Here is a 25,075-nt window from a genome sequence, read left to right as displayed (position 1 = left end):
TTTCTCAGAAGTTCCTGAACAAATATTCCCTCACAATACTGGGTGGAACTTGATCAAGCGCCTACTCAGAAACCAACCACAGCCAGAGGAAGGGCTCAGACCGTTCATGATTCACCCCTGGAAATGGGCTTGGAAATGCACTCACCTGAGTCACATAAGCGTATGGAGAGAGTGGTCAGGAGGGAAGTGGGGAGGCACAGGGAGATGGATTCCGACCAATCAGAGCTCTGCTGGAGGGAGACAGGGGTGGTCAGGATAGAGAGATGACCAGTGACAGCATCTGCTACACCTGTTCTCCCACCAGGACTTCTTTCCTGTGCCAGGTGCTTCATCCTGTCCCAGATGATGAGAAGCTAGGTTCTGAGACAGCAGGTAGGACACAGGGACTGCCAGGACCTTTGCACCTTCTAGCAATGTGAATGCTCATAGAGGTCCTTATCAGGGATTAGGTTGACTTCCAGGAAAACTGGCTGAGGACTCTCGGGTCCATAATCCAGAGTCAGTGATGTGGTGCTAAAGTGGGAATTTCAGGCCAGGAATGCCGAGAGGGCATTTTAATACAGTATTTCTTAAATCACTCCTGGACTGTCTCTGTAAGCCTACCCCCTACAATGCAGACAGGAAATTGAAATGAGAAACATGAAGGAGCATCAGAATTTTATTTAATTTAATTAATTAATTAATTAATTAATTAATTTATTTATTTATTTATTTATTTATTTAATTTATTTATTTTTTACCTAGCCATGTACTATGATAGAATTTTAGCCTTGCTAAAATAAAAATCCGTTTTTGGATGGCTTTTTGCTTTTCCTTTTCTTCTTCTGTCTTTTCTTTTTATCTGTTTTTAATTCTTAAGGAGAATGGACATATTTTCTTTTTTAAAAATTTATTTTATAACCAGAAGTTTGTATGTTCTTTTATAATAAAAAATAAAATAAAAAGCCTTTATTTAGAAAAAATAAGTATTTCATACTTGTCATTCAAAACAGCACAGGATCTCCCCACCTTAAGAAAGAAGTCTGATGATTCTTTGGTAATATTTGAAAATAAACCAACTTTATTTGAATCAATCAATACCAATTGAGACTGGAAAACAAATTTATAACCGGTTCATATGAGGAAAACACTCAGTAATATCTTCATTAAAAGGCATTTTACATTCATTAAGGCTGAAAAGCAAGACCTGTTATTTTATCACCACAGTTAAAGGTCTTGAGAAAATCAAGTGTCTTTATTAAATGAGATGTTTGTTTTTCCTAAAATCTAGGCATCTTTTGCTAAATTAGTTAACTCTCCAGCTTATCAAATGGGACAACCAGGTGGTCAGGAAAGTAAGACAAATTCAAACATCGGCTGGGCATTTTATATTTTAAATATATGCATAGTCAATATTGTGAAATCTCAAGCTACATAAAATATACCTTAGATAACTGGTTCCTTAAAACTATGTTTTGCCATAAAACAGATTGCTTTTATAGACACACAGATTAGCCCAAACCCTCTCATGAGGCCATCTTTCGTTTTATGTTCAGTTGGGGAGGGAAGGTTTGGATCTATTTCCTTCAGTAATATTAAATAAAATTGTGCACACTTGAATCATACCTAATTATGAAATGAAAGGGTCCTGAAACTAAGCTGGGAGGAGAATATTGACAAAGGGAGAGGAACATGCCTTCCTGAGGCGGCACCTGCTGTTTGGTTTGAGGGCTGAAGAGTAATGAACAGAAGACAATAGGCCTGTGTGCAGAAGGAGCCCAAGGCCAGTGATGTGACCCGTCAGTGCTCCTGACATCAGAACCAGGGTGCTTTGCGTGCACATTTCTTTATCTAACGCTTAAGATTCTTTTTAATGTCAGTGATCCCTTGGGAGTCCTGGGCTTAAGTTTAACTATGAGTTAAAGCTTCACCTTTCCAAGGTAGGAGACTCCGTCATTTTAATCCACTCTGCTCCTGAGATGGCTCCAGGCCAGGGGCTGAGACTCACAAGCCCCTCCCGGCTGTCTGCTGCCTCTGCTGCCTCTGGGCCAATTTAATTTTAGGCTCAGACTCCCGCTGGTTTCTCAGGATGAAAAACTCTTAGATAGACCTGCAGCTTCCTGACTCCATCTCCCTTTTACTTTTCTTTTTCCAGACCTTGCTGATTCCTGGGACTCTGAGATCTTCAGGGTCTTTCCCAGGTGTGATCATTTTGGAACAACTCTACGATGTTTTGTATTGTCTGTCGGCAAAGCGGCCAATGGGCACTGGTGTGGTGAAGAGCTTCTGTTGCTTCGTTTGACAAATACTAGAAAATAGGTTTTTTTCTAATGAAAATTCAAGATCCTCACTGGCCCCCCAGCAGGAGAAGTGTACACAGAGGACAGCGCTGTGCCCTGGGAAGCTGAGCTTAGTCTGAGATCCTGTGGCCAAAGAAACTGGAGTGTTTTTCACTTTTCTAGGCATTAGTTTCATGCCAGGTAGCTGTATCCCTCGTTTCAAACAAGATCCTCCTACTCGTGCCTGTGATTCTGAATTGTCGGGCAATTATTTGACTGCCTTTGTCAAGAGATGAAGGTCAGCGATAGAAGGAACTATGCTCTGGATCAGTCAAGATTTTACTTACCCAGCTCATCTTTCAGAGTTATTAAAATCTTACCCAATATCTTCACTCTGGGCTAACCTGAGAGGTAGGCAGTGCTGAGTAGATGGGAAAATTCAACATAGTCATTGAGTTTGACTCTTGTTTCTGCCTCTGTCCCTCAAAAAAAAAGAAAAAAGAAAAAAGAAAAAGAAAAAGAAAAAGAAAGTGACGTGAAAGTCACGGAAGATAAATTTAAAAAAAAACTCACAGGATTTCAACCCTTTTGGGGCCACTGAAATGCTTTCTGCAGGAGCAATGTTCATTGGGGACCCATGACAAAGGGTTGCCTCCTATCTTAAAACTGGAGTGTGGGGTCAAACTGCAAACCTTCAAGACTCCGTGAGTTGGTCCTGGGACACCTAAGAACCTACCACACTTGCTGGGAGATGATTTGCTGTGTATATGACAAGGTGATGGCCTAGCCTCAGAAGGCTGAAGAAAAATCTCTTTTGAAAAAAAATAATCAGCAGGTTATATTATTATTATTATTTAAAAATACTCTGATAAATCTGGCCATAAGACCTTCAACTTCTAAGTCAATAGTTGCATTATATAATAATCTAATGTTGAAATAAAAAGATATTCCTGAATTAAGTATCTTTCCATCTCTAACTCCTCCCCCTCTTATAAATGGTTATAATTAATCATAACTGCCCCCACCCCATGCCTATTAGCGTTATTTATGTAAAATTGAGTCAGCCACAGATGGAACATCTAGAAACAACAATATTGATTTGGTTTGGCTTGTTTGTTTTTAAAAACTGCTTTTACAGACTCTCCAGTTGTTGGAATTCTGAGTATCAAGTCAGGGTTGTTAGTGGGTGCCAACACCTCTGAGGGAGCTGGCCCGCCTGAGCTCCCTGTATTCTCTGTTCCCCGAATGTGCTTCTAGAACAGTGCCACGGAGGGGCTCAGGAACACTGACTGCCTCTAGGGTCCTAGCCTGAGCTGCCAAGGTTGGGGAAGGATTTCACACTAATTAAAAGGCCTCCTGGGATCATTCAAGCTTTCATCCCCCAGAAGGCTGGGAGCGGGGGGGGGGGGGGGGGGGGAGGGCTTTCCTTATGGTAAAATGACTATTTCCTCACCATTTCTCCTTTTTAAAAACCTTAGAGTGGGGGAGAAACAAGTGTCCAGGGTATTGTGGAAAGGATCCTTTAGAGGTGGAAATGAATCAACTCATTCTGCTTTTTCAAAACTCTCAGGCTTATAAAATGTCCTACTGAGCAATTTCCTCTTCCTCAGTGGGCTGAAGGAGACCCCCCTGTTTCCTCCCCTCTGCTCTGATCGAGGGGTGCCCTTTTTCTCCTGAGATCCCTGGAGACAGCTAACCTTGGGGGTTGCTTGGGCTGGAATTTGTTGATGTTTGTATGGTGAGGACCCATGCCGTACTGCCCTCCCTGAGCAATGAGTCAAGTCCTGGGGCTTTCCGGCGTTTGGGAACCTCACTCTCCACTGGCAGGCAACACAGAAGGGAGGACTGTTGAAGGTGAGGGTCTGTGGCAGTGGATTTCCTCACACAGGGCGTTCATGGGAGAGGGAGCTGATGATAAGTTCATTTCTCTTAGTTTCCTCTGCACTGGTCACCATACTCAAGCAGGGTCAGATTTTAAGGAGGCAAAACTCAAGAAGAACGACTTAGGAGAGCAATATTATCTAAAAAATAGTTTCCTTTTGTTCATCTGGTCATTGAGTCAGGTGGTAGGAACATTAACCCAGATGGGCATCCTGTTTTTTTCAAGTTCAAACCGCATGGTTTCCCAGTCAGAATAGCTCAAGGACTTTCTTCCTAAGGTTCCATGACCATGCCACCTCCTCATTGTGACTCTCTCCCAGGGGAGGCTGCAGCTGGATCAGCCCAGAGCGGCTGCCTGCAAGCCCCCAGGTAGCAGATCCGTATCCAGGAACAATCTGAAGAGCCTGCAAAGTCATTTTTGGCCAATTCTTGTTTTTTTTGCTATAAGGTTGGTAGTTACATGACAACATCAGTTCAAGACTTAGTTTATGAGAGAGAAGACCTGTCTTCAAAATTTCCAGGGAACACTGAGCATCATAAAGGATTTTTTTAATCTTCACCAATCCCTCCACCTCCCACGCTCTTCTACTTTCTCACAGACCCAAATCCACTTTTAGATAAACATAGCCAAACCCAGGCATGTAACCTGCAAGGAAGCAACTACCCCTAAGCAAGCAAGCCTCATGGCTGGTAGACCCCCGAGGGCCTTTTGGCATCAACACTACTCCCCTCCCCTCCCCTCCCCATCCCCCAGTTTGGAATTGATGCCAATTTCCTTTCCTGGCAAGGCCTGGACAGCATAAACACCGAGGTCGGTGTCAGCCAGGTGCACGATGGCACTGTGACCGTCAGATCACTGCAGTGAACTGAGACTGGGCCTGACGTGGCTTTCAAGTCTGGCTTCAGTGTCCAGGAGTGTCAGAAAGTAGTGAGTGACTCAAGGTGTGTCTGCCCAATGTCAAAATCCACAGCCTGCTCGGTCCCTCTCCATTCACTCTCTCCAACCCCCTAAGAGCAGGGGATCTTTATGTAAGAAGAACTAAGATGGCATTTGTCCTTGGCCTCAGAGTTACGGACAAAGAGGAAGAAGGAAGAGAACAGGGCGTTGCATGTTTCTAATGCATCTGAGGAGATATTTTGATATTGGCAGAAGGGGCCAGTGACAATCCCGTATGTAGGTTCTGCGACACTGACCCCAAATACGCTGAACCCAGACGGGACCCAAAGGTTGAGAGCTTGACTAGGTCTAGCATTTCTGCTTGCAGAGTCCTGTGTGATCAGATGGGTTGGCGCTGACCTTCACTAAGATGGCAGGCTGGAGTTCGAATGATGCCAGCAATGCATGGCCTGACCATTAAAGACATGTCCCGAGGCAAAATGGAGGGGGGTCTGTGAAGAGGAGTCCTTTGGGAGAAGCTGAGTTCTGCAGCAGTGACGGGGCGAGGTGGCCGAGGTGGCCATGCTCAGGATCGGCTGAGGCGCTTGGCAACGTCGGCGTAGGCCAGCTCGATCTCTGAGTCAGCGGCACAGGTGTTGGTGAACTCGTCCCGGGCGTAGGCGTTCTTGAGATACCGCCACAGGCCTGTCATCTCTGCCGGGAAGTCGTAGTTGCGGTATTTCTTGGCCACAATCTACAACAGAGATGGTGTGAGAGCAGGAAGCAAGTCATTGAGGAGGTGTTAGGGTGCAACCCAGGATGTGTGCACAGCAAGTCCCCCTGAACCCCCATGCATCACACCAGACCAGCAGCAAAGCGTGTGTGATGCAAGCGGCAAGTGCTGCCTCTGTATTTTATTTTGGTTTGCATTATTTTATTTTATATTTCTTAAGTTAATATAATTTTCCCTTTGGCCTAGTGATTCTGCTTCTAGGGATTTTTCCTTAGGAAATAATCATGGATGTACACAAAGATTTAGCTACACGTATGTGATCACAGGACTGTTTGGAATAGCAAAAAAAAAATGGTACACAACACAGATGTCCAGCAACATATGACTGAATGAACACATTATCATACATAAAGGCAATGGTGTCCTGGACAGCCAGTAAAAATGATGCTGCAGTGGGAATTCCAATGACCTGGAGAACTCTTCCAGGTAGATCATTAAGTTTAAAGTACAAGATATTTGGAGAAATATATATGATGACTAGAAGTGTAATTACAATCAAATTGTTTTCTATGTTTCCGTATCCATTTTATTTTACATAAGCATCCTTATTTATAGAAAGGAATCCTATATAATAAAAACCTAATATGCTAAGTGTCCAGTCATCCGGTCATCCATTCAACCAATCAAAGCATAATATGCTAGTGATATGCTAAGGCCGCTCAACTGCTCACTAAGATATGCACTGACCACGAGGGGGCAGACACTCTGACCAGTAGGTTAGCTTGCTGCTGGGGGTCGGCCAATCAGGACTGAGCAAGGAGCGGGCCTAAGCCGTCAGTCAGACATCCACTGAGGGCTCCTGGACTGCAAGAGTGTGCAGGCTGGGCTGAAGGACCCTCCTCCCCTGAGTGCACAAATTTCGTGCACCAGGCCTCTAGTAAAAACATAAAAAGTAAGTTATATATTGAATGTATATCTAGGTTCCAGATATGATATGGGAGTGAACAAAGCGATTTCTGTTCTCTCTCTACTTTGCCACACTGGGGGCCATGGACTTGGCCATTCGGGGAAGTGGTGTTTGTGTTGAGAGTTGCATACTGGTTAAAAGTACAGGCTCTAGATCCCAACTGACTGGATCTGCAATCCTGACTCCACTACTTAACAGCTGTGTGACCTCAGACTAGTTACTTAACCTCTCTGAGCCCCAATTTCTTTATCTCTAAAATAGAGGTAATAATAGGACTGGTCTTACATAGGGCTGAGTGGCAAAGTGGAGAGAACTGTAGAGACACATAAATTTAGTTAACACACATAAATGCTTGGCGGGGTGGCTGACTCAGACTCAGTGTTTAAGAAACATGACATACTATTATAATTCATTGAGACCCACCTTTTACCCATTTGCATGCATTCCTTCATAGGTAGGGGCAGGGTGGTCTCTTTTATTAGGTCTCACAAGCCAGGGAGGGCTTCACAGACATGTGGCCTGTGCGTTCATAGGGGCCTCATGCTCTTGGTTTAACGCTGTGTTGGCAATGTCTGGAAGTTCTGAATACTTTATGTTCACTGGGCACGAGGGCCTGCACATTAGCTGGTCCTTCCTCTAGCCCCGCAGGGGCTGGAGTAGGGATAGCACAGGGTCACCTCTCTCTCTCTCCTAAGGCACAGACTTCTGACTCCTTCCCTTGCTTTCTTCTTAGACAGGGGCCAGTGGTCAGGATCTTCCCACTCAGAGAACCCCCAGATCAGCCACCATGGGCTTTCACCCTCATTTTGCTACCAGTGATGTGCAGGGTTACCCGGAAAGCTGTGCTGAGTGGCGAACAATGACGACCCACTGCATGAAAGGCTCAGCCTCATGGATATCATATTTCCAAGGAGGATTCATTTCCCCCTCCATTCTCCTACATCGGTTTTGAACTTCTATTACAACACTGAGATCTGTTCTACTCTGAATCACAGTCACTGTTTTAGTGTCTCTCTCTCTCACTTCCCTAGGTGTGAGCAGGACAGGAACCACAACTTCTTCATTTCTGTGCCCCTCTATAATCTCAACAATGCTCTTGGTAAGAGTAACCACAATAGCAAACATTTATTTCCCATGTGCTCTGCTCCAGGCACTGCTGCGAGCACTCTGCAAGCTACTTAAATCTCTAAATAACTATAAGGCAGAGTGTATTATAGTCCCATTCTGCAGATGAAAAAAGTAAGATAAAGAGGTTAAATAAGCAGGGATTTCATAAACAGTTATATTTCATCTTTACTATCCCTGGCTATCCCAACATCAAAGTGTGGTTCTTGTCAAATGTAATCAAATTGCTTAATTTTAAAGACTGAAGATCCTTAGCAATGAGCAAACTGCAGCCACCAGAGAATTGGTGGCTTACACAATGTGACACAGGAAAACAATTAATTCAACCAGTATTACAGAGTAATCACTAATATTTATTATTGTCCCTGCTTTCTAATCCACAGTTCTCTCCACTTTGCCACTCAGGCCTGTGTAAATGACAAAGGAATAGCTCTCCTCGGAATCCCTCCAGTGCCAGTTATGCCGCTCTTGTTGCTTTTCTACAAACCCACCCTTGTATTTGCTTCTTTGTGATGTTGGGGCTAAGACTGCTCAAATCATACCTCTGTTTTGCCTGTGACTCCCTGTTAGGCTCTACCAATAGGGGGCGCTAGAGATAAAGCCTGTGATGGTGGAGGAGGGCAGAGGGAAGTGCCCCTTCCTATTGGCTTCCTGTTCATGCCAGTCTTATTTGCTCCTGTAACAGCAGCTGCATCCAGTTTGCTGTTTTGCCAGCACACGGGACCTGTGTCATCACACCAGCTCAGAAAGGCCAGCACCCAACAGGGACCCTGCTGCAGAGGTTCGGTCCCAGTCTCACTAGCCGTCTTCTGAACTTGGCCCCCAGCATCAGCTGAGCAGCGCCCCACCTCAGAGGTCCAAGGCCCCTCATCAAAGTCTCTACGTTTTAATAATTCCAACCTCTTCCATTTGCACCTCCTGCATGGGGGTAGTAGCTGCCTCCCAAAGGTAGAACTTCATTGTTCGTTTTGTCTTCCTAGTTCTTCAGTACTTACTACCTTTTTATATTAAAACTAGTGGTCCGGTGCACAAAATTCGTGCACATTAAAAAGGGATTAATTAGGGGAAATAATTTAATATTGGTATTTGCCCTATCTCTATAATAGAAGTATCAGAGATGAAAGAAAATTAATAAAATGTATATGAAAACCTTCCTCCTGTCAGAGTCTGGGGCTCACCATGGGACCCAGAGTCAAGTCTCTGCCCACCCACATGCGCCTCAAAATCGCATGAGACCCAGACCCAGTTGCCCCCCCCCCCCCCCGCCTTGGGCTAGATCCAGACCCAGCCAGTCCCACCCTTGCCAAGCGCCACCGGGCAGGGGGCGTAGCCTCAGGTCCCCTGGTCTGGCGCCAGGACGGGGGGCGTGGCCTGAGGTCCCCCAGCCCAGACCAGGGCAGGGGGTGTGATTTTAGGTCCTCCATCAAGCCCTGCCAGGCGGGGGGGGGGGGGGGGGGGGCACAGCCTCAGGTCCCTCATCAAGCCCCACTAGCAGGGGGGTGCAGCCTCAGGTCCCTGTCAAGCCCCGCTGGGCGGAGGGCGCGGCCTGAGTTCCCCTGACCCAGCACTGGGGGTGCACCTAGAGGTCCCCTGTCAAGCCCCACTGGGTGGGGGGCATGGCCTGAGGTCCCCTGTCAAGCCCCGCTGGGTGGGGGGCATGGCCTGAGGTCCCCTGTTAAGCCCCGCTGGGTGGGGGGCATGGCTTGAGGTCCCCTGTCAAGCCCCGCTGGGTGGGGGGCATGGCCTGAGGTCCCCTGTTAAGCCCCGCTGGGTGGGGGGCATGGCTTGAGGTCCCCTATCAAGCCCCGCTGGGTAGGGGGGCACAGCCTCAGGTCCCCTGGCCCAGTGCTGGGGTGAGGGGCATGGCCTGAGGTCCCCCATCAAGCCCCGCCGGGCAGGGGGTGCGGTCTGAGGTCCCCTGGCCTGGTGCTGGAGTAGGGGGCATGGCCTGAGGTCCCCCGTCAAGCCCCATCAGGCAGGGGGGCACAGCCTCAGGTCCCCCGTCAAGCCCCGCTGGGCAGGGGCGTGGCCTGAGTTCCCCTGACCCAGCCCTGGGGGTGCACCTTGAGGTCCCCTGTCAAGCCCTGCCAGGTGTGAGGTGTGGTCTGAGGTCCCCCAGCCTAGTGCTGGGGCGGGGGGAGCAGCCTGAGGTCCCCTAGCCCAGCACCAGGACGGGAAGTGCACCTTGAGGTCCCCCGTCAAGCCCTGCTGGGTGGGGGGCGTGGTCTCAGGTCCCCTGGCCTGGCACTGGGGTGGGGGGTGCGGCCTGAGGTCCCCCAGCCTGACGCCAGGGCGGGAGGGCACAGCCTGAGGTCCCCTGTCAAGTCCCACAGGGGCGGGGGAGGGTGTAGCCTCAGGTCTCTGCTGTTAAGGCTCCTTATGGGAACTTGGCCTCAGCTGTGGGTGCAGCCATCTTGTGACGGAGTGATGGTTAATTAGCATATTCCCTCTTTATTAGATAGGATCTCTCAGTTAAAATGACCAGTTTTGTGTAGTTACTGAAGAAGGCACCCCCTCCCTGCTCTGTCCGGCTCAGGTGTGGCTAATAAGGAAAAGCAGTGGAATCAGAGTCTTCAGCATGACACCCACCAAGAGGGAATGCTGGGGCCAGTGGTCACCACCAGTTCTCCTTGGTCTCTGCTCTCTGCAAGTTAGGGCCCCTGGGTTTGCCCACAAGCCTTTGGAAGAGGCTGTCTTGGCTAATGAGCAAATCCATGCAGAAGTGGTGGGTTACTAATTGATGGATAGAGCGGCCTCAGGTCTCTCCATGCTGGAATTTATCCTCAAGCATTTAAAGGATATACTATGAGCTTGAAAACAGAAGAAATGCAATGTATGAAAATATATTCCTGTTTGCTGCAGGAGCTGGACAGATCGCAGCTCCAGGCAAGTGTCCCAGCGGAGGCTACGAAAGGCCCGCCATGTCCTGCCTGCCTGAATCTGTGTGCCTGCCTTCGTCACAAAACTGGTTGTTTCCTCGGGTGTTGGGTTCACTTGGGGAGATGAGACCTAGAAGGGAGCCAGACAATTAGAGTTCAAACCAGGCACTCAGTGAGCACCTGGGCCAGAGCCACTTGGCTTCCATGGATGAAGATGAACCTGAGAGAGAGCCAGGAGGGAGGCAGGGGGAAAGGGAGAAAAGGAGAGAGAGAAAGAGAGAGAGAGAGAGAGAGAGAGAGAGAGAGAGGAGAGAGAGAGAGGAGTGCACATAAGAGTGAGAGGGTGAGGTTCGCACAGGAAGCTCTGACGTTTGCAGGGACTTCCAGGCTCATGTTCTGAATTTGCTCTTTCATATGAAAACAGTTAGCTCCCACAGCCCAGATTAAGTTTTGGCGTCAGAAGCCAAGCTGGAGGCCTGACTTGGCTCCCCTTCGCTCTTTCTACACTTCAGAGGTTTGCCAGGTCTCTGGGATCTGATAAGCTGGATCAGCAGAAATCCAAGGAGACAGGAGGTGAGGCCCAGCCTTTGTCCCTCGCAGGCCATCCTCCTCTGATCCCAGCCTTTCCCAGTGAACCACTCACTGAACTTCTTCTAAGGAAAGGGGCATAACAGTCTTTCAGAGCTGGAAGGAACTGAAGAGATTATAGGATGAAGCACAGGGCCTGGGAGAGCCGTTTGTTTACCTTATTCAGCAAGCGATTCTTGAGCGGGTAGTCAGCACATGTTTGAGTGAGAAAGAAGGAAGGAGGGAAGAGAGAGAAGAAGAAGAAAAGAGGAGGAATAGAATTCATATCTCTTCTTTTAGGCAAGAGAAAAATGACTTCCAAAAGGAGTAAATGACCTGCCCCAGCTCATGCTGCCAGTTGGTAGCAGATATAAGACCAGAACTTGGACCTCCTGACTTCTAGAATGGAGGCCTTTCCATTATATCACTATGTCACAGTATGACTGAACTTGAGTCAGATCATCCCTACTGGCATCACTTGTTCCTCAGGAAAAGAGAATAAAGGATGTTTTGGGGGTGGAGTGGGGCATGCGCTACTTAATAACTTCAAAGAGATATCACTTGGCTGGACCCACCATTGACCATTGGCTTGGCCCTGAACCCAAAGTGTCTACCTATGGATAGGTTGTATCTGCCCAACCCATCAGCACTGCTGTGCATGATTCCCTCCCAGGCTCAGCTCAGGCCGAGCCCATGGGAACACCAGTGCACACCCAGCTGAGTGATTTCAACTGAAGCTGGTGTGTGCTGTGATTGGAGAGAAGCCTGCATATCTAGCCTAGGACCTCAGATGGAAAAGATAGGCAGATATCCAGCTGATCAATGACTCAGTCTGATTCTTCTCAGTGAGAGGTAGACAGACACTGAGTATCATAAAGACACAACTAGATGGAGGGAGAAACCAAGATGGCAGCATAGGTAAGCACCTAAACTGCTGCCTCGCACAACAATTTCAAAACTACAACTAAAAGACAGAATGGACACCATCCAGAACCACAGGAAAGCTGGCTGAGTGGAAATTCTACAACTAGAAAAAAAGAGAAAAGCTCACAGAGAATTGGAGGTACGGCAAAGGGTCTTTGTGCGCGCAGAGTGGAAGGGCGGCTGAGAGCCTGGCTGACTTTCTCTGGTGGGAGGGGGAAGGAAGCCCCCGACTGCACTGAACCCCAGTTCCAACTGCACTGAACCCCAGTTCCGGGCAAAACCCCGTGGACCCAGGCTCATACAGGGGGAGTCTGGACTGTCAGGTAGAAAGAAAGGCACCTGGAGACTCAGAGACCCGGGGGAGGCCCAGGGGAGCCCTGGTGGGCAGGGGTCTGGAGGCGCACGTGCCAGTGTGCACAAAGACTGCGGAGGTTGCAACAGGCTTTCCCTAGCAGAAGGGAGTCGGAAGCTCCTGACTGCACGGAACCCCAGTTCTGACTGCACTGAACCCCAGTTCCAGGCGAGCCCCTGGGGACCCACGCTCTTATGGGGGGGAATCTGGACTCTCGGGCGGAGACTTGGGAGCCGGGGAAGGCAGAGGTCTGGCGGCACGTGTGCACAAGGGCAAGGCTGACGGGAAGCCAAGACTGTCTGCTTTGCCCTGAGAGTCCACCCCATCCAAACTGAGCACAGAGGCTTTTGCAATTTGGCAAGTCTAATCCTATAAGGCTGTCTCCAACACCAAACTTCTCTCAGCGTAGACACAGCTGATCCTCACAGCCAACTGGCCTGGAGGTCAATTCCTCTCAGTGATACCAACAACAATCAAGACTTAATTACAACAAGGCTGTACACACAGTCCACAAAGGGGTGCACCAAGAGTGTCCACCTCAGGTTAACTGGGGAGGCAGACCCACTGGGCCATATAGGAAACCTAGCACACAAAGCTACCCTACCAACTCAGGGAAGCAGTGAAAATGCGGTGACAAAGAAACAGATCACAAACGAAAGAAATGGAGGAAAACAAATGACTGGATATAGAATTCAAAACCACGGTTATAAGGCTTTTCAAGAATATCCTAGAAAAGGCCGATAAATATAACGAGACCCTCGAAGATATGAAAAAGGACCAACTAGAAATTAAACATACACTGACTGAAATAAAAAATATACAGAGACCCAACAACAGACTAGAGGAACACAAGAATCAAGTCAAAGATTTGAAATACAAAGAAGCAAAAAACACTCAACCAAAAAAGCAAAAAGCAAAAAAAAAAATCCAAAAAGTTGAAGATAGTGTAAGAAGCCTCTGGGACAACTTCAAGCATACCAACATCAGAATTATGGGGGTGCCAGAAGAAGAGAGAGAACAAGGTACTGAAAACCTATTTGAAGAAATAATGACCGAAAACTTCCCCCACCTGGTGAAAGAAATAGACTTACAAGTCCAGGAAGCCCACAGAACCCCAAACAAAAGAAATCCAAAGAGGACCACACCAAGACACATCATAATTAAAATGCCAAGAGCAAAAGACAAAGAGAGAATATTAAAAGCAGCAAGAGAAAAACAGTTATTTACCTACAAGGGAGCACCCATATGACTGTCAGCTGATTTCTCAACAGAAACTATGCAGGCCAGACGGGAGTGGCAAGAAATATTCAAAGTGATGAATAGCAAGAACCTACAACCAAGATTACTCTACCCAGCAAAGCTATCATTCAGAATTGAAGGTCAGATGAAGAGCTTCACAGAAAAGAAAAAGCTAAAGGAGTTCATCACCGCCAAACCAGTATTATATAAAATGCTGAAAGGTATTCTTAAAGAAGAGGAAGAAGAAAAAAGTAAAGATACAAATTATGAACAACAAATACATATCTATCAACAAGTGAACCTAAAAATCAAGTGAATTAAAAACCTGAGGAACAGAATAATCTGGTGAATATAATAGAATCAGGGGCATAGAAAGGGAGTGGACTGATAATTCTCAGGGGGAAAGGGGTATGGGGGGTTCAGGAAGAGACTGGACAAAAATCATACACCTATGGATGAGGACAGTGTGGGGGAGGTAAGGGCAGAAGGTGGGGTGGGAACCGGGTGGAGGGGAGCTATGGGGGAAAAAAGGAGAAACAATTGTAATAATCTGAATAAAAAGATTTATTAAAAAACAAAAACAAACAAACACACAAAAAAGACACAACTAGATGATAAAACAATTGATCAATGGTATTTCTTCAAGGACCACCACTATATGCCTATCATCATGCTTAGAGAAGGCCCTGTCTCACAGAGCTTATTGTCTGAGACAATAAGACATAAACATGTGTACAAATAGAGAACAGTCTAATTTGACCCCACTGCATTTTTCTCCAGGCTGACAAGGGTCAAAAAAGTGTGTGAGAAGTGTTCATTTAGAGAAGTTTGGGGGACACACTGCTGTCTTCAAATGAGATGAAAAGAACAGCCCTGGAGAAACCAAAATGGCAGCATAGGTAAACACCTAAACGCTGCCTCACACAACAATTTCAAAACTACAACTAAAAGACAAAACGGACATCATCCAGAACCACAGGAAGGCTGGCTGAGTGGAAATTCTACAACTAGAAGGAAAGAGAAAAGCACACTGAGACTCAGAGGAGCTGCAGGAGGCAGAGGTACCGAGGTGCGCACGCAGAGAGTGCGGGCAACTGAGTGTGCAGCTGGCTTTCTCAGGCGGGAGGGAGACAAAAGCCCCCGACTGCGCTGAATTCCAGTTCCGGGCGAGACTCTGGGGACCCAGACTCATACAGGGTGAAACTGGACTGTCAGTAAAGAGAAAAGCACACTGAGACTCAGAGGAACTGCAGAAGGCAGAGGTACTGAGGCGCGCACATGCGCGCACACACGGAGAGGGCGGGCAACTGAGTACGCAGCTGGCTTTCTCAAGTGGGATGAAGACAAAAGTTCCCGACTGCACTGAACTCCAGTTCCGGGCAAGACTCTGGGGACCCAAACTCATTCGGGGAGAAACTGGACTGTCTGGCAGCGGGTGGAACTTGAGGGTGGCTTCCTCTCAGAGGTACTTGCAGCGATTACCACAGGACACTGAGACACAGGGGCCTATTAGGGCAGGGCTGATGGGAAACCAATGCTGTCTGCTTCACCCTGAGACTCCGCCCCACCCAAGCTGAGCACAGAGGCTTTTGCAAGTCTTGTCTCATAAGGTGTCTCCAGCACAGAAGTTCTCCCAGCGTAGACACAGCTGATCCTCACAGCCAATTGGCCTGGAAGTCAATTCCTCCCAGCGATACCAACAACAATCAAGGCTTAACTACAACAAGACTGTGTACACAGCCCACAAAGGGATGCACCAAGAGTGTCCACCTCAGGTAACTGGGGAGGCTGAGCCACTGGGCGCTATAGGACAACTAGCACACAAAGCCACTCTATCAACTCAGGGAAGCAACCAAAATGCAGAGACAAAGAAACAGGTCACAAATGACAGAAATGGAGGAAAGCAAACAACTGGATATAGAGTTCAAAACCACGGTTATAAAGTTTTTCAAGAATTTTCTAGAAAAGGCTGATAAATTTAGTGAGACCCTTGAGGATATGAAAAAGGACCAACTAGAAATTAAGCATACACTGACTAAAATAGAAAAATATTAGACAGAGATCTAACTGCAGACTAGAGGATCGCAAGAATCAAGTCAAAGATTTGAAATACAAAGAAGCAAAAAACACTCAACGGGAAAAGCAAAAAGAAAAAAGAACCCAAAAATATGAAGATAGTGTAAGGAGCCTCTGGGACAACTTCAAGCGTACGAACATCCAAATTATGGGGGTGCCAGAAGAAGAGAGAGAACAAGATACTGAAAACCTATTTGAAGAAATAATGACCGAAAACTTCCCCCACCTGGTGAAAGAAATAGACTTACAAGTCCAGGAAGCCCACAGAACCCCAAACAAAAGGAATCCAAAGAGGACCACACAAAGACACATCATAATTAAAATGCCAAGAGCAAAAGACAAAGAGAGAATATTAAAAGCAGCAAGAGAAAAACAGTTATTTACCTACAAGGGAGCACCCATATGACTGTCAGCTGATTTCTCAACAGAAACTATGCAGGCCAGACGGGAGTGGCAAGAAATATTCAAAGTGATGAATAGCAAGAACCTACAACCAAGATTACTCTACCCAGCAAAGCTATCATTCAGAATTGAAGGTCAGATGAAGAGCTTCACAGATAAGAAAAAGCTAAAGGAGTTCATCACCGCCAAACCAGTATTATATGAAATGCTGAAAGGTATTCTTAAAGAAGAGGAAGAAGAAGAAAAAGGTAAAGATAAAAATTATTAACAACAAATACATATCTATCAACAAGTGAATCTAAAAATCAAGTGAATAAAATATCTGATGAACAGAATAAACTGGTGACTATAATAGAATCAGGGGCATAGAAAGGGAGTGGACTGACAATTCTCGGGGGGAAGGGGTGTGTGGGGTGCGGGAAGAGACTGGACAGAAATCGTACACCTATGGATGAGGACAGTGGCGGGGGGGAAAGGCAGAGGGTGGGGTGGAAACCAGGTGGAGGGGAGCTATGGGGGAAAAAAGAGGAACAATTGTAATAATCTGAACAATAAAGATTTATTAAATTTTAAAAAAAAATCCAACCAAGGGACTCAGAATAAACCACGTACTTTATTTATTTAAAAAAATAAAAATAAAAAAAGAACAGCCCTGTCCCATGTTGTTCCAGAGAATAACGGATAGCAGGGGGCCACTTGGAATGCTGTTTTAACCATCCAAAGTGGTGGGGCTGGATTGTGAGGCAGAGGGCTCTTCATCATCAGAAATGTGAGGCCACAGATGCACAGGAGCCTGTCACAGCTGTTACGGATGCACAGAAAGTGGCCCAGTTTTGGAAGGGACATTGTATGGGATAACCTTGGAATTCCCTTCTTTCCAACTCACAGATTCTAAGATTCTTTTAGGAAAGGATTACACTGCCTGTCAAAGGTGGTCAGAAAGTAAAATAGTAAAACAATGATGTCTCTTCTTGCAGCCACTATCCCTTCAACTGATAGAGGAAGAGGTCACCTGCTGCCCTAAGGGGTTGCTAGCAGGAATGAGAAGGTGGGTCTGTGCACAGAGAAAACGTGCACATGCGAGCACATTTAACACAGATGTGGGGATGTGGCCAGTGGAAACCTGTGAGGAAGAGGCAAGGAAGAGGCCTTTGGAGTAACAAGACTTTATATAAACTATATATGATAACACAATAGCAGCTATTACATTTTGAGTCCTTATAATAACATGCACTTCATGCATGTTATTCTCCCAACAACCCTAGAAATAAGCAATCAATAGGTGAAAACTGAACTATACAGGGAGGCTATACAGCCAGCAAGCAGTAGAGACTGGCTTGGGGTCTCTATTCATGTGACTTCTCAACCAGCAGGTGGCACTGTCCTTGACTTAAATCACTCAGGTAACCCCAGTCTAAGATGGAGTTGGATCTGGCCAGCACTTGTGGCTAGAGGTCTCTTACCTTGACCACGTGGAGTTTGGGCAACAGATTGCAGTCGGCCAGGGTCAGCTCATCCCCATCCAGGAACTTGCGCCGGGACCCCTTGTCATCGTCCCCACAAGTGTTGGCGTCGATCTCCTCTGGCAGAGGGGTGCTTAGGTAATCATCCAGTTTCTTCAGTGCCTTGTTCAGGCCTCTCTCAAGGGCTGGCGTGGGACAGCAAAATAAGTGTCTTTAGTCATCCCTGCCACTGGTTACAGCCAGTCTTCACAGTAAAGTGGCTTACCCCGAATCCGGTTCCACTCATCACACTGCCAGCTCCCCGAATATAAATACCTGGCAGCCATTAGCATGATGAAGAAGAGTAACAAGTGGCCTGAAAAAGGAGACCTTGACCAAACAGTAGACACTAGCCAATCCTTTTTAAAAATATAGACAGATAGATGATATATAGATGATGGATGGATGGATGGATAGATAGATAGATGATAGATAGATAGATAGATAGATAGATGATAGATAGATGATAGCTAGAGATGCAATCATTGGCATACAGATCAGAGCTTAGTGCTTATCTTCAGAAGATGTAAAAACAGTCAACTTTCATTTTCCTTTCTTGTGTATGTATATTTTCCCAATATTCCACAATTAACCCACATATCTTTACATAAAGAAAGGCCTGTTAAATAACTAATAACTGTAATAGCAGCCCTAGGACAGAGATATGCACCAGATTTTGTGGGAGCATTGACCATGGCTAACCCAACCTGAGAAGGGAGGGAACAGGCTTCCTGGAGGACAAGACATAGGAAAGTGGGGGCCCCTGCTTGGCACTGCCCCCAGAGAACCAGTGGGTGTCAGGGAGGTCTGCTTGAGCTGCTCTAAAAATCAGTGCTGTCCACAAGGGAAGGGCCAGGACCCAGGCGGTGGGCTCCACCAGGAATGTGCCATCATAGCCGAATGGAAACCTGCCAAGGCCGCAGCTCTGAGGATGAACATTTAGAGGAAGAGAAGGTGGCAGAAGACTTTGACAGTCTTGCCCCAATAATTATCTCTCCACTCATTCGTTTAGTCACAAGAGCAGAGCAAAATACTCAATGGAATAACTCCAGGAACTCACTCTCACTGAGTCGTTCAACCCAGAATCGCACAGACCACTCCATCATGGAACGCTGACACGGCAACTGCCCACCTGAGCCCAGAGCAGGGAGCTGAAGTAGGTGGCTGGCCGCATCCCTCATTGGCCACTGCACCTGTTTCATCAGCTTCAGTCCCAAAAGCTGTATTTCCCAGACTCTGGTTTACAGCGTGATGCTGAGATCAGAGGATTCAGTCCTGATGTTAACTCTAGCGGATAATGGGAGGTGCTGTCCCAGGAGGAAGATCCTGGGGACTGTGTCTTGTTCAGAGTTTTCCAAATGTGCCTCCTGTTAGCCACTCCTCACATAACCCGAGTCCGTCATTTCATAGAAGGCCTTTTGTTTGAGACAATGAGATGACACCAGCCCAAGATAAATGAATCGAATGCTTACTGGAATGTTTAAAAACAGACTGGAGGTTGGACATAGTTTCTCAATACTTCCTTCTCCCTGGTGTGGCATTTGAACTTGAACTTCATCATCTGCTTTGTGTTTCCAGTTTGGGAGAACGGAGCAAGCAGGGCTCAGGGAAATGCTTGTATTCCCCTTAGTAACTGTCTAGACTGGGATGGGATTGCAAGCCTATTCAAGGGCAATAACAACACTTATTATGCTCCCTCCCCGCCCTCCAAGGACTTGTGATTTATGTTGGGTTTGTTTGCATCCTTAAATCCTCTACCCTTTTTAGTTTGGGAGATTATGATAAAATCTTAATTAAAATGAAGAAAGAAAAAAAATCTAATAGAGTGCCTGTTGAAATTTGACCAACTGATTATCATCCAAGGGGAAGAGACATATGAAGGGAAATGAGATGTTGTAGGTTCTGATTCCAAATGCCCTGGGCAGGCCTCTGCTCAAATCTGTGCCCAAGTCACCCAGTCTGGGAATTATCATATCATTTGGTGAAAGAGGCCCAGCCCAGGATAGCAATGGGAGCTCCTTGGGCAGCTTGTTCTGGGTAGTTACAGAATAGTCATGGGGATGTAAAGTATAACACAGGGGATATAGTCAACATTGTAATAACTAGGTATAGTGTCAGATGGATACTAGTTTTATGGGGGGGGGGAGGGTGGATCACTTGGTATCCTATCTAATAAAAGAGTAATATGCAAATTAACCATCACTCCGTTACACCCACCAGCCATGCCCACCAGCCAATCAGGAGCGAATATGCAAATAAACCCAACCAAGATGGCTGCAGCCACAGAGAGCAGGAGGGAAGCTTGGGTTTCCCTGGCAATGGAGGAAGCCAAGCTTTCCGCCTGCCCTTGCCAGCCCAGGCCTCCACTCAATGCTACAAAGTTTCAATTATAGAAGATAAAATAAATCCCAACAGAAATGGTGGCAGCCATGGAGCTGGAGAGAGCAGGAGGCTATGGTTGCCCCCGGCGATGGAGGAAGCCAAGCTACTGCACCCTGGCCTGCTTTGGCCTCCGCTTAAGGCTACAAAGTTTCAATTATAGAAGATACATAAATCCCAACAGAAATGGCTGCCGCCACAGAGCGAGCAGAAGGCTTGGCTCCACTCCAGGCTACAAAGTTTCAATTGTAGAAGATAAATAAATCCCAGATCCCAGGGCCTCTGCTTGGGTCGCCAAAGGGCATGGCCGGCCTGCAAACCACCATAGGCCCCTCACCCAGGCCACCCCATGTCCCAAGGGAATCCCCACCCTGATCCGGGACACCCTTCAGGGCAAACCAGCTGGCCCCCACCCATGCACCAGGCCTCTATCCTATCTAATAAAAGAGTAATATGCAGATTGACCAACACTCCAACACACAAGATGGCTGCCCCCATGTGGTCAGAGATCCTGCCCCCATGTGGACACAAGATGGCCACCACAAGATGGCCAGCAGGGGAGGGCAGTTGGGAGGAACCAGGCCTGCAAGAGAGGGCAGTTGTGGGCGATCAGGCCAGCAGGGGAGGCCAGTTGGGAGGGACCAGGCTTGCAAGGGAGGGCAGTTGAGGGCGATCAAGCCTGCTGGGAGGGCAGTTAGAGGTGACCCAGCAGAGGAGGGAAGTTGGGGGTGACTGGGTCTGAAGGGAAGGGCAGTTGGGGGGGACCCAGGCCTGCAGGGAAAGGCAGTTAGGGGCAAACAGGCTGGCAGAGGAGTGGTTAGGGGGTGATCAGGCTGGCAGGCAGAAGCAGTTAGGGGCAATCAGGAAGGTAAACAGGCGAGCAGTTGGGAGACAACAGTCCTGGATTGTGAGACGGATGTCTGACTGCCAGTGGGATCGGGCCTAAATGGGCAGTCAGACATCCCTCAAGAGGTCCCAGATTGGAGAGGGTACAGGCTGGCTGAGGGACACGCCCCCTTCCTGTGCACGAATTTCATGCACTGGGCCTCCTCTAGTGTTATATAAATGTCTAATCACTGGAATGTACACCTGAAGCTAATATAATATTGTAGTTAACTGTGTTTGAAAATTAAAAACTATTTTTAAAAAGTTAAACTGTCTCCAGTGATCTCTTGAGATGGAAAGGTAAAATTTGGCAATGGGCATGGTTGTTGCCTTATGTCACAACTGTGACATACCAAGGTGGCCTGTCCTGAGTGTGTCAGCTTCATCAATTCTCTCTGTGTGTTTGGATCAGGAATGTGAAGGTGCAGTTGGTGGTCCTTACGGTAGAGAGAAGAGGAGATGAGGCAGGAGGGATGGGGCCGTGTGGCCTGGAGCTAATCCTGTACTTAAATTTTGATGCTGCCCATGATGGATTTACTGTGAGGCTGCTAAGGCTTACGCTTCAAGGCCCCATAATTGTGTGGACCCCTTCCGAGACCCTGAAGTGGACTTTCAAAATTATTTATTAGTATTTATTGTATTGGCTTCAGATCCTGCAAATCTTGGAAACATCCTCCATCTTGGCACTTACTAAATATGGGGTGACTTTCTCAAGTCTGGAGGGCTTCCGTTTTCCCATCTCAGCTATGGGACTAAAAATCTCTAACCCTCATGCAGCCACTGTGAGGATTAACTCAGTTTATGCAGGGACAGTGCCTGGCCCATCGTAGGAATGAATGACAGCTACTGCCATTGCATCACCAAATGTGACAGTCACCCTGCTCTCGGGCCCTCACCCCACACCCTTGGTCAGTGTGTTCCTGAAAAATCCAAGGCATGGCAGAGAATGAGAGATTCTGAGAAGCTCCAGTGTGAAGCCCAATCCCCCGAGGAGGAAATAAACAGCCAGATGGACGTTCTGCTTCTGCCGATTTAATGTACAACCACAGCCCTGATCCCGTGCCCCTGGGGACCCTTCTCAGGGACAAGCCGTGCTGAGAGGCACAGCCAGAGGGAATAGACCCACAGGCCTGTGTGCTAACACGCTGCCTATTATTGAATAACAAGTGCCAGCGCCAACACATTGCCTGCCAGGTCTTTTCCGTCCTACCTGCCAACTCACTGCTCTGACCCTGGCTCAGTCTGGCATCCGTGGAACTTAATTATCTCTTTCGCCGATGGCACCCAGGCCATGGAACCGTTGGTGTTGAACTTTCTGCTCTGGTGAGAGTGAGGGGATATAAAGGCAACCAGAGTAACCAGAGGATGTTGATTCCCTCAGTGTTTGCATGTAAAGTCCTCGCTCCAAAAACTTCTGAATAGCAGGATGGGTTACCCTCAGACCGCAGCAAACAAGCCTGAGGGCAGGGGACCCCGAGACTCAGAACCACTAACATCCCAGGCACTTGATGGATACCCAGTCCTTTAACTGCTTCTTCCTCTCTCCACCCCTTCCCATAAAGATTTATTCTGTACCACACACAAACGCACTGGGTAAAATACGAGATGAGGAAACAAGGGGGAATAGTTCATAAATATTCTCAGCCATATGCAAACAATCTCAAATTTATTTTTCTCTTTTTTGAGGAGGGAAAAACTATCCACCCATTCCATGATCGCTTCCAGATTCATTGAGGTTGATATTACATAAGACCCAATATTGTTTTCTCGTCATAGAGAAATAATGACTTGGGAATGGCAATTTGAGCTAAGAAAATTAAGTATACTCTTACCAGGGCATGGGGACCCAGGAGCCAAGACTCCAGCTCGGCCTCCAACAGGCTCTTGCAAGCACAGCTCAGCCCTGGGTCGCTGGTGAGCTCTGAGCACCTGGCCGTGACCGGCACACGGCCATGCAGACCCCTCACTCATATTCCCTCGGAGCAGAGCAGATGCCAAAGGCGCTCCATGAAAGACAGGCGCGGCTCTGGGGGCCCAGGGTGCTGTGCTCAGTTTCCCTGGCTTGTGAACTTGGGAGAGATAAGAACCAAGGGTCCCCTCTAATGACATCTGCAGGCTGGATGGGGGTCTATTCAACTCTCCATGGACAAGACCGCGGCTATGGGGGCTGGTCCCAGGACCACACCTTCTGCCCCACTGGGTTCCTCTCCTCGCTCTAGTCCTGCTCCCCAGCACCAGCAACAAATGCACTGACTGAACGTCTGAGGTGGCCCGCAGGGATGCTTACGCCATCTAGCATTTAAATACACAGTGAAGCTATTGAGATGCGCCTTCGTATTCATCTCCATGTCACAAAGAAATGTGCAAGCAAACTGTTGAAACCACTCCTAGCGTACAAAGAAAAGGTACCTGCCTGTTTTTAACTGTATGGTTTTCCCACAAGCTCCCACCCCTGGGTGGTGGGAAAACAATTTCAATGTAGTGTCTTCTGGATTTTAACTTAGTCTGATGTAATAATTGAATGGTCCCTCCAGAGAATTCCCAGTCCCTTTTGCATAAAAATGCTGTTTCTCAGACAGTCTCCTTGTCTGCTCTTCTCCCTGAGTCCTGCGGGGGGGGGGGGGGGGGGGCGGGGGGGGGGGGAGGAGTCTCCTGTGACCCTGGAGCTATGAGTCCTGGGATCCACGGGGTAGAAGGTCTGGGGAAGGTAACACAAGCCCTGCGTCTCTTCCCAGTTACGCTGAACCTCTACTTCCTTCCGGAGTAACCACGGGGTGTTGCCCCTAGAGTGTGGTCAGAGGTGGGCTGCTGGCCTCCCTCCAAAACCCTGGAATGACACCGAGCGAAGTGCCCCATGGGGCTTTACGGACATGTCTCTAGTCCCATGGTGTCCTTGCCTGCCTCCTCTCCTTCATCCCCAAGGCCCCTGGCAAGAAGGGGTGGCCTTTCCTGTCCAAGCTCCTATGTCAACCACAGAGCAGCAAGCCTCCCTGTGAGCTGAGCCCTCCAGGCCTGGCTCTTATTGTGCTAAAATTAAGAACTAAAGAAAATTGAAGACAATAGCTTGGCTTGCAAAGCTACTGTCTTATTGCAAATGCTATTTTGAATATCAGAAGCTAAATATTGAATTTCTTTTTCTTTCTTGGAATTTCTCTAAAGAAACCCTCATCTCTCGTGGGCCAATGGATGCCTAGGGCAGATTAGAATCAGGAACTCAGAGAGGCAAAGAGAAAACATTTTAAAAATAGCAACCCTACTATATGAGTTAGGAGAAAAATCAGGATTTAAAACAGGCTGTTGGATTCCAAAATATAAACTTCTTCCACTCTGCAAGGTATTGCTGGGTGCCAGGACCACCCCATGGCTCCCTGGCAGCCATCTTCTCTTAATGCCACAGATCTCTCCCACTCACCCCTGTCCCCCTGACAAGAATATGGCCATCATAACATCACTCCTTATGCCCTACTTTCCAGCTAATTGTTTAAAAGACATTTTAAAATTGATTTTAGAGGGAGGAAGGGAGAAAGAGAGAGAGATGGAAGCATTGATGAGAGAGAAACATGAAGCCCACTACCTGAGCACGTGCCCTGACCAGATATCAAACTGGCAACCTCCTGGTGCAAGGGATGATGCTCAACCAATGAAGCCACAGCAGCCGGGAACTTCCAGCTAATTTGTTTGATAACATATTTGTGTTCTGCTATGAATGCCTTGATGCCAGGAGTTTTTGGTGCTCACAGGGACCATGACTGGGTCTACAAGGAGAGACCCCACCAGGACCCTTCACATCACTTCTCAGCAACAAATACCAACTCTCAACTCGGCCTGTACTTGGACCCATGATGTCACATTGTCTGTGTGACAGCAAAACACCTTTGTGGAAAGCGAGACATGCATTTGGGTTTTGCCTATGAAGAAAGAATTATCTAGATATTGAGAAATACCCGGAGGACTGAATGAAGTTTTCACTTTCCATCTTCTCTTTTGAAATCATGTCAATATAACCAAAGGATAAAAAACAAACAAACA

The 25,075-nt window shown here is 47.4% G+C and overlaps 1 protein-coding gene across 4 annotated transcripts in view; it reads right to left on the bottom strand.

Annotated features, from left to right (window-relative positions):
* Positions 1-855: 855 nt before the first annotated feature.
* The window catches only part of CLIC5 (chloride intracellular channel 5), a gene marked incomplete at its 5' end in the record, with an annotated part of 161,330 nt that continues 137,110 nt past the window's right edge, over positions 856-25,075 (bottom strand). For 3 of the 4 annotated variants that reach the window (XM_080664731.1, XM_080664734.1, XM_080664732.1), the window contains 2 exons: positions 856-5,770; positions 17,744-17,928. In XM_080664731.1, coding sequence (XP_080520857.1) covers positions 5,603-5,770; positions 17,744-17,928 — 353 coding nt within the window. In that variant the 3' untranslated portion in view covers positions 856-5,602. Of the gene's footprint in view, positions 5,771-16,821; positions 17,404-17,743; positions 17,929-25,075 lie in introns of those variants that run through there. The other variant, XM_080664733.1, reaches the window with a different exon arrangement.

The sequence above is a fragment of the Plecotus auritus genome (assembly GCF_963455305.1).
Source record: "Plecotus auritus genome assembly, chromosome: 4".
Lineage (NCBI taxonomy): Eukaryota > Metazoa > Chordata > Mammalia > Chiroptera > Vespertilionidae > Plecotus > Plecotus auritus.
This window is presented reverse-complemented; position numbering and strand designations above follow the sequence as displayed.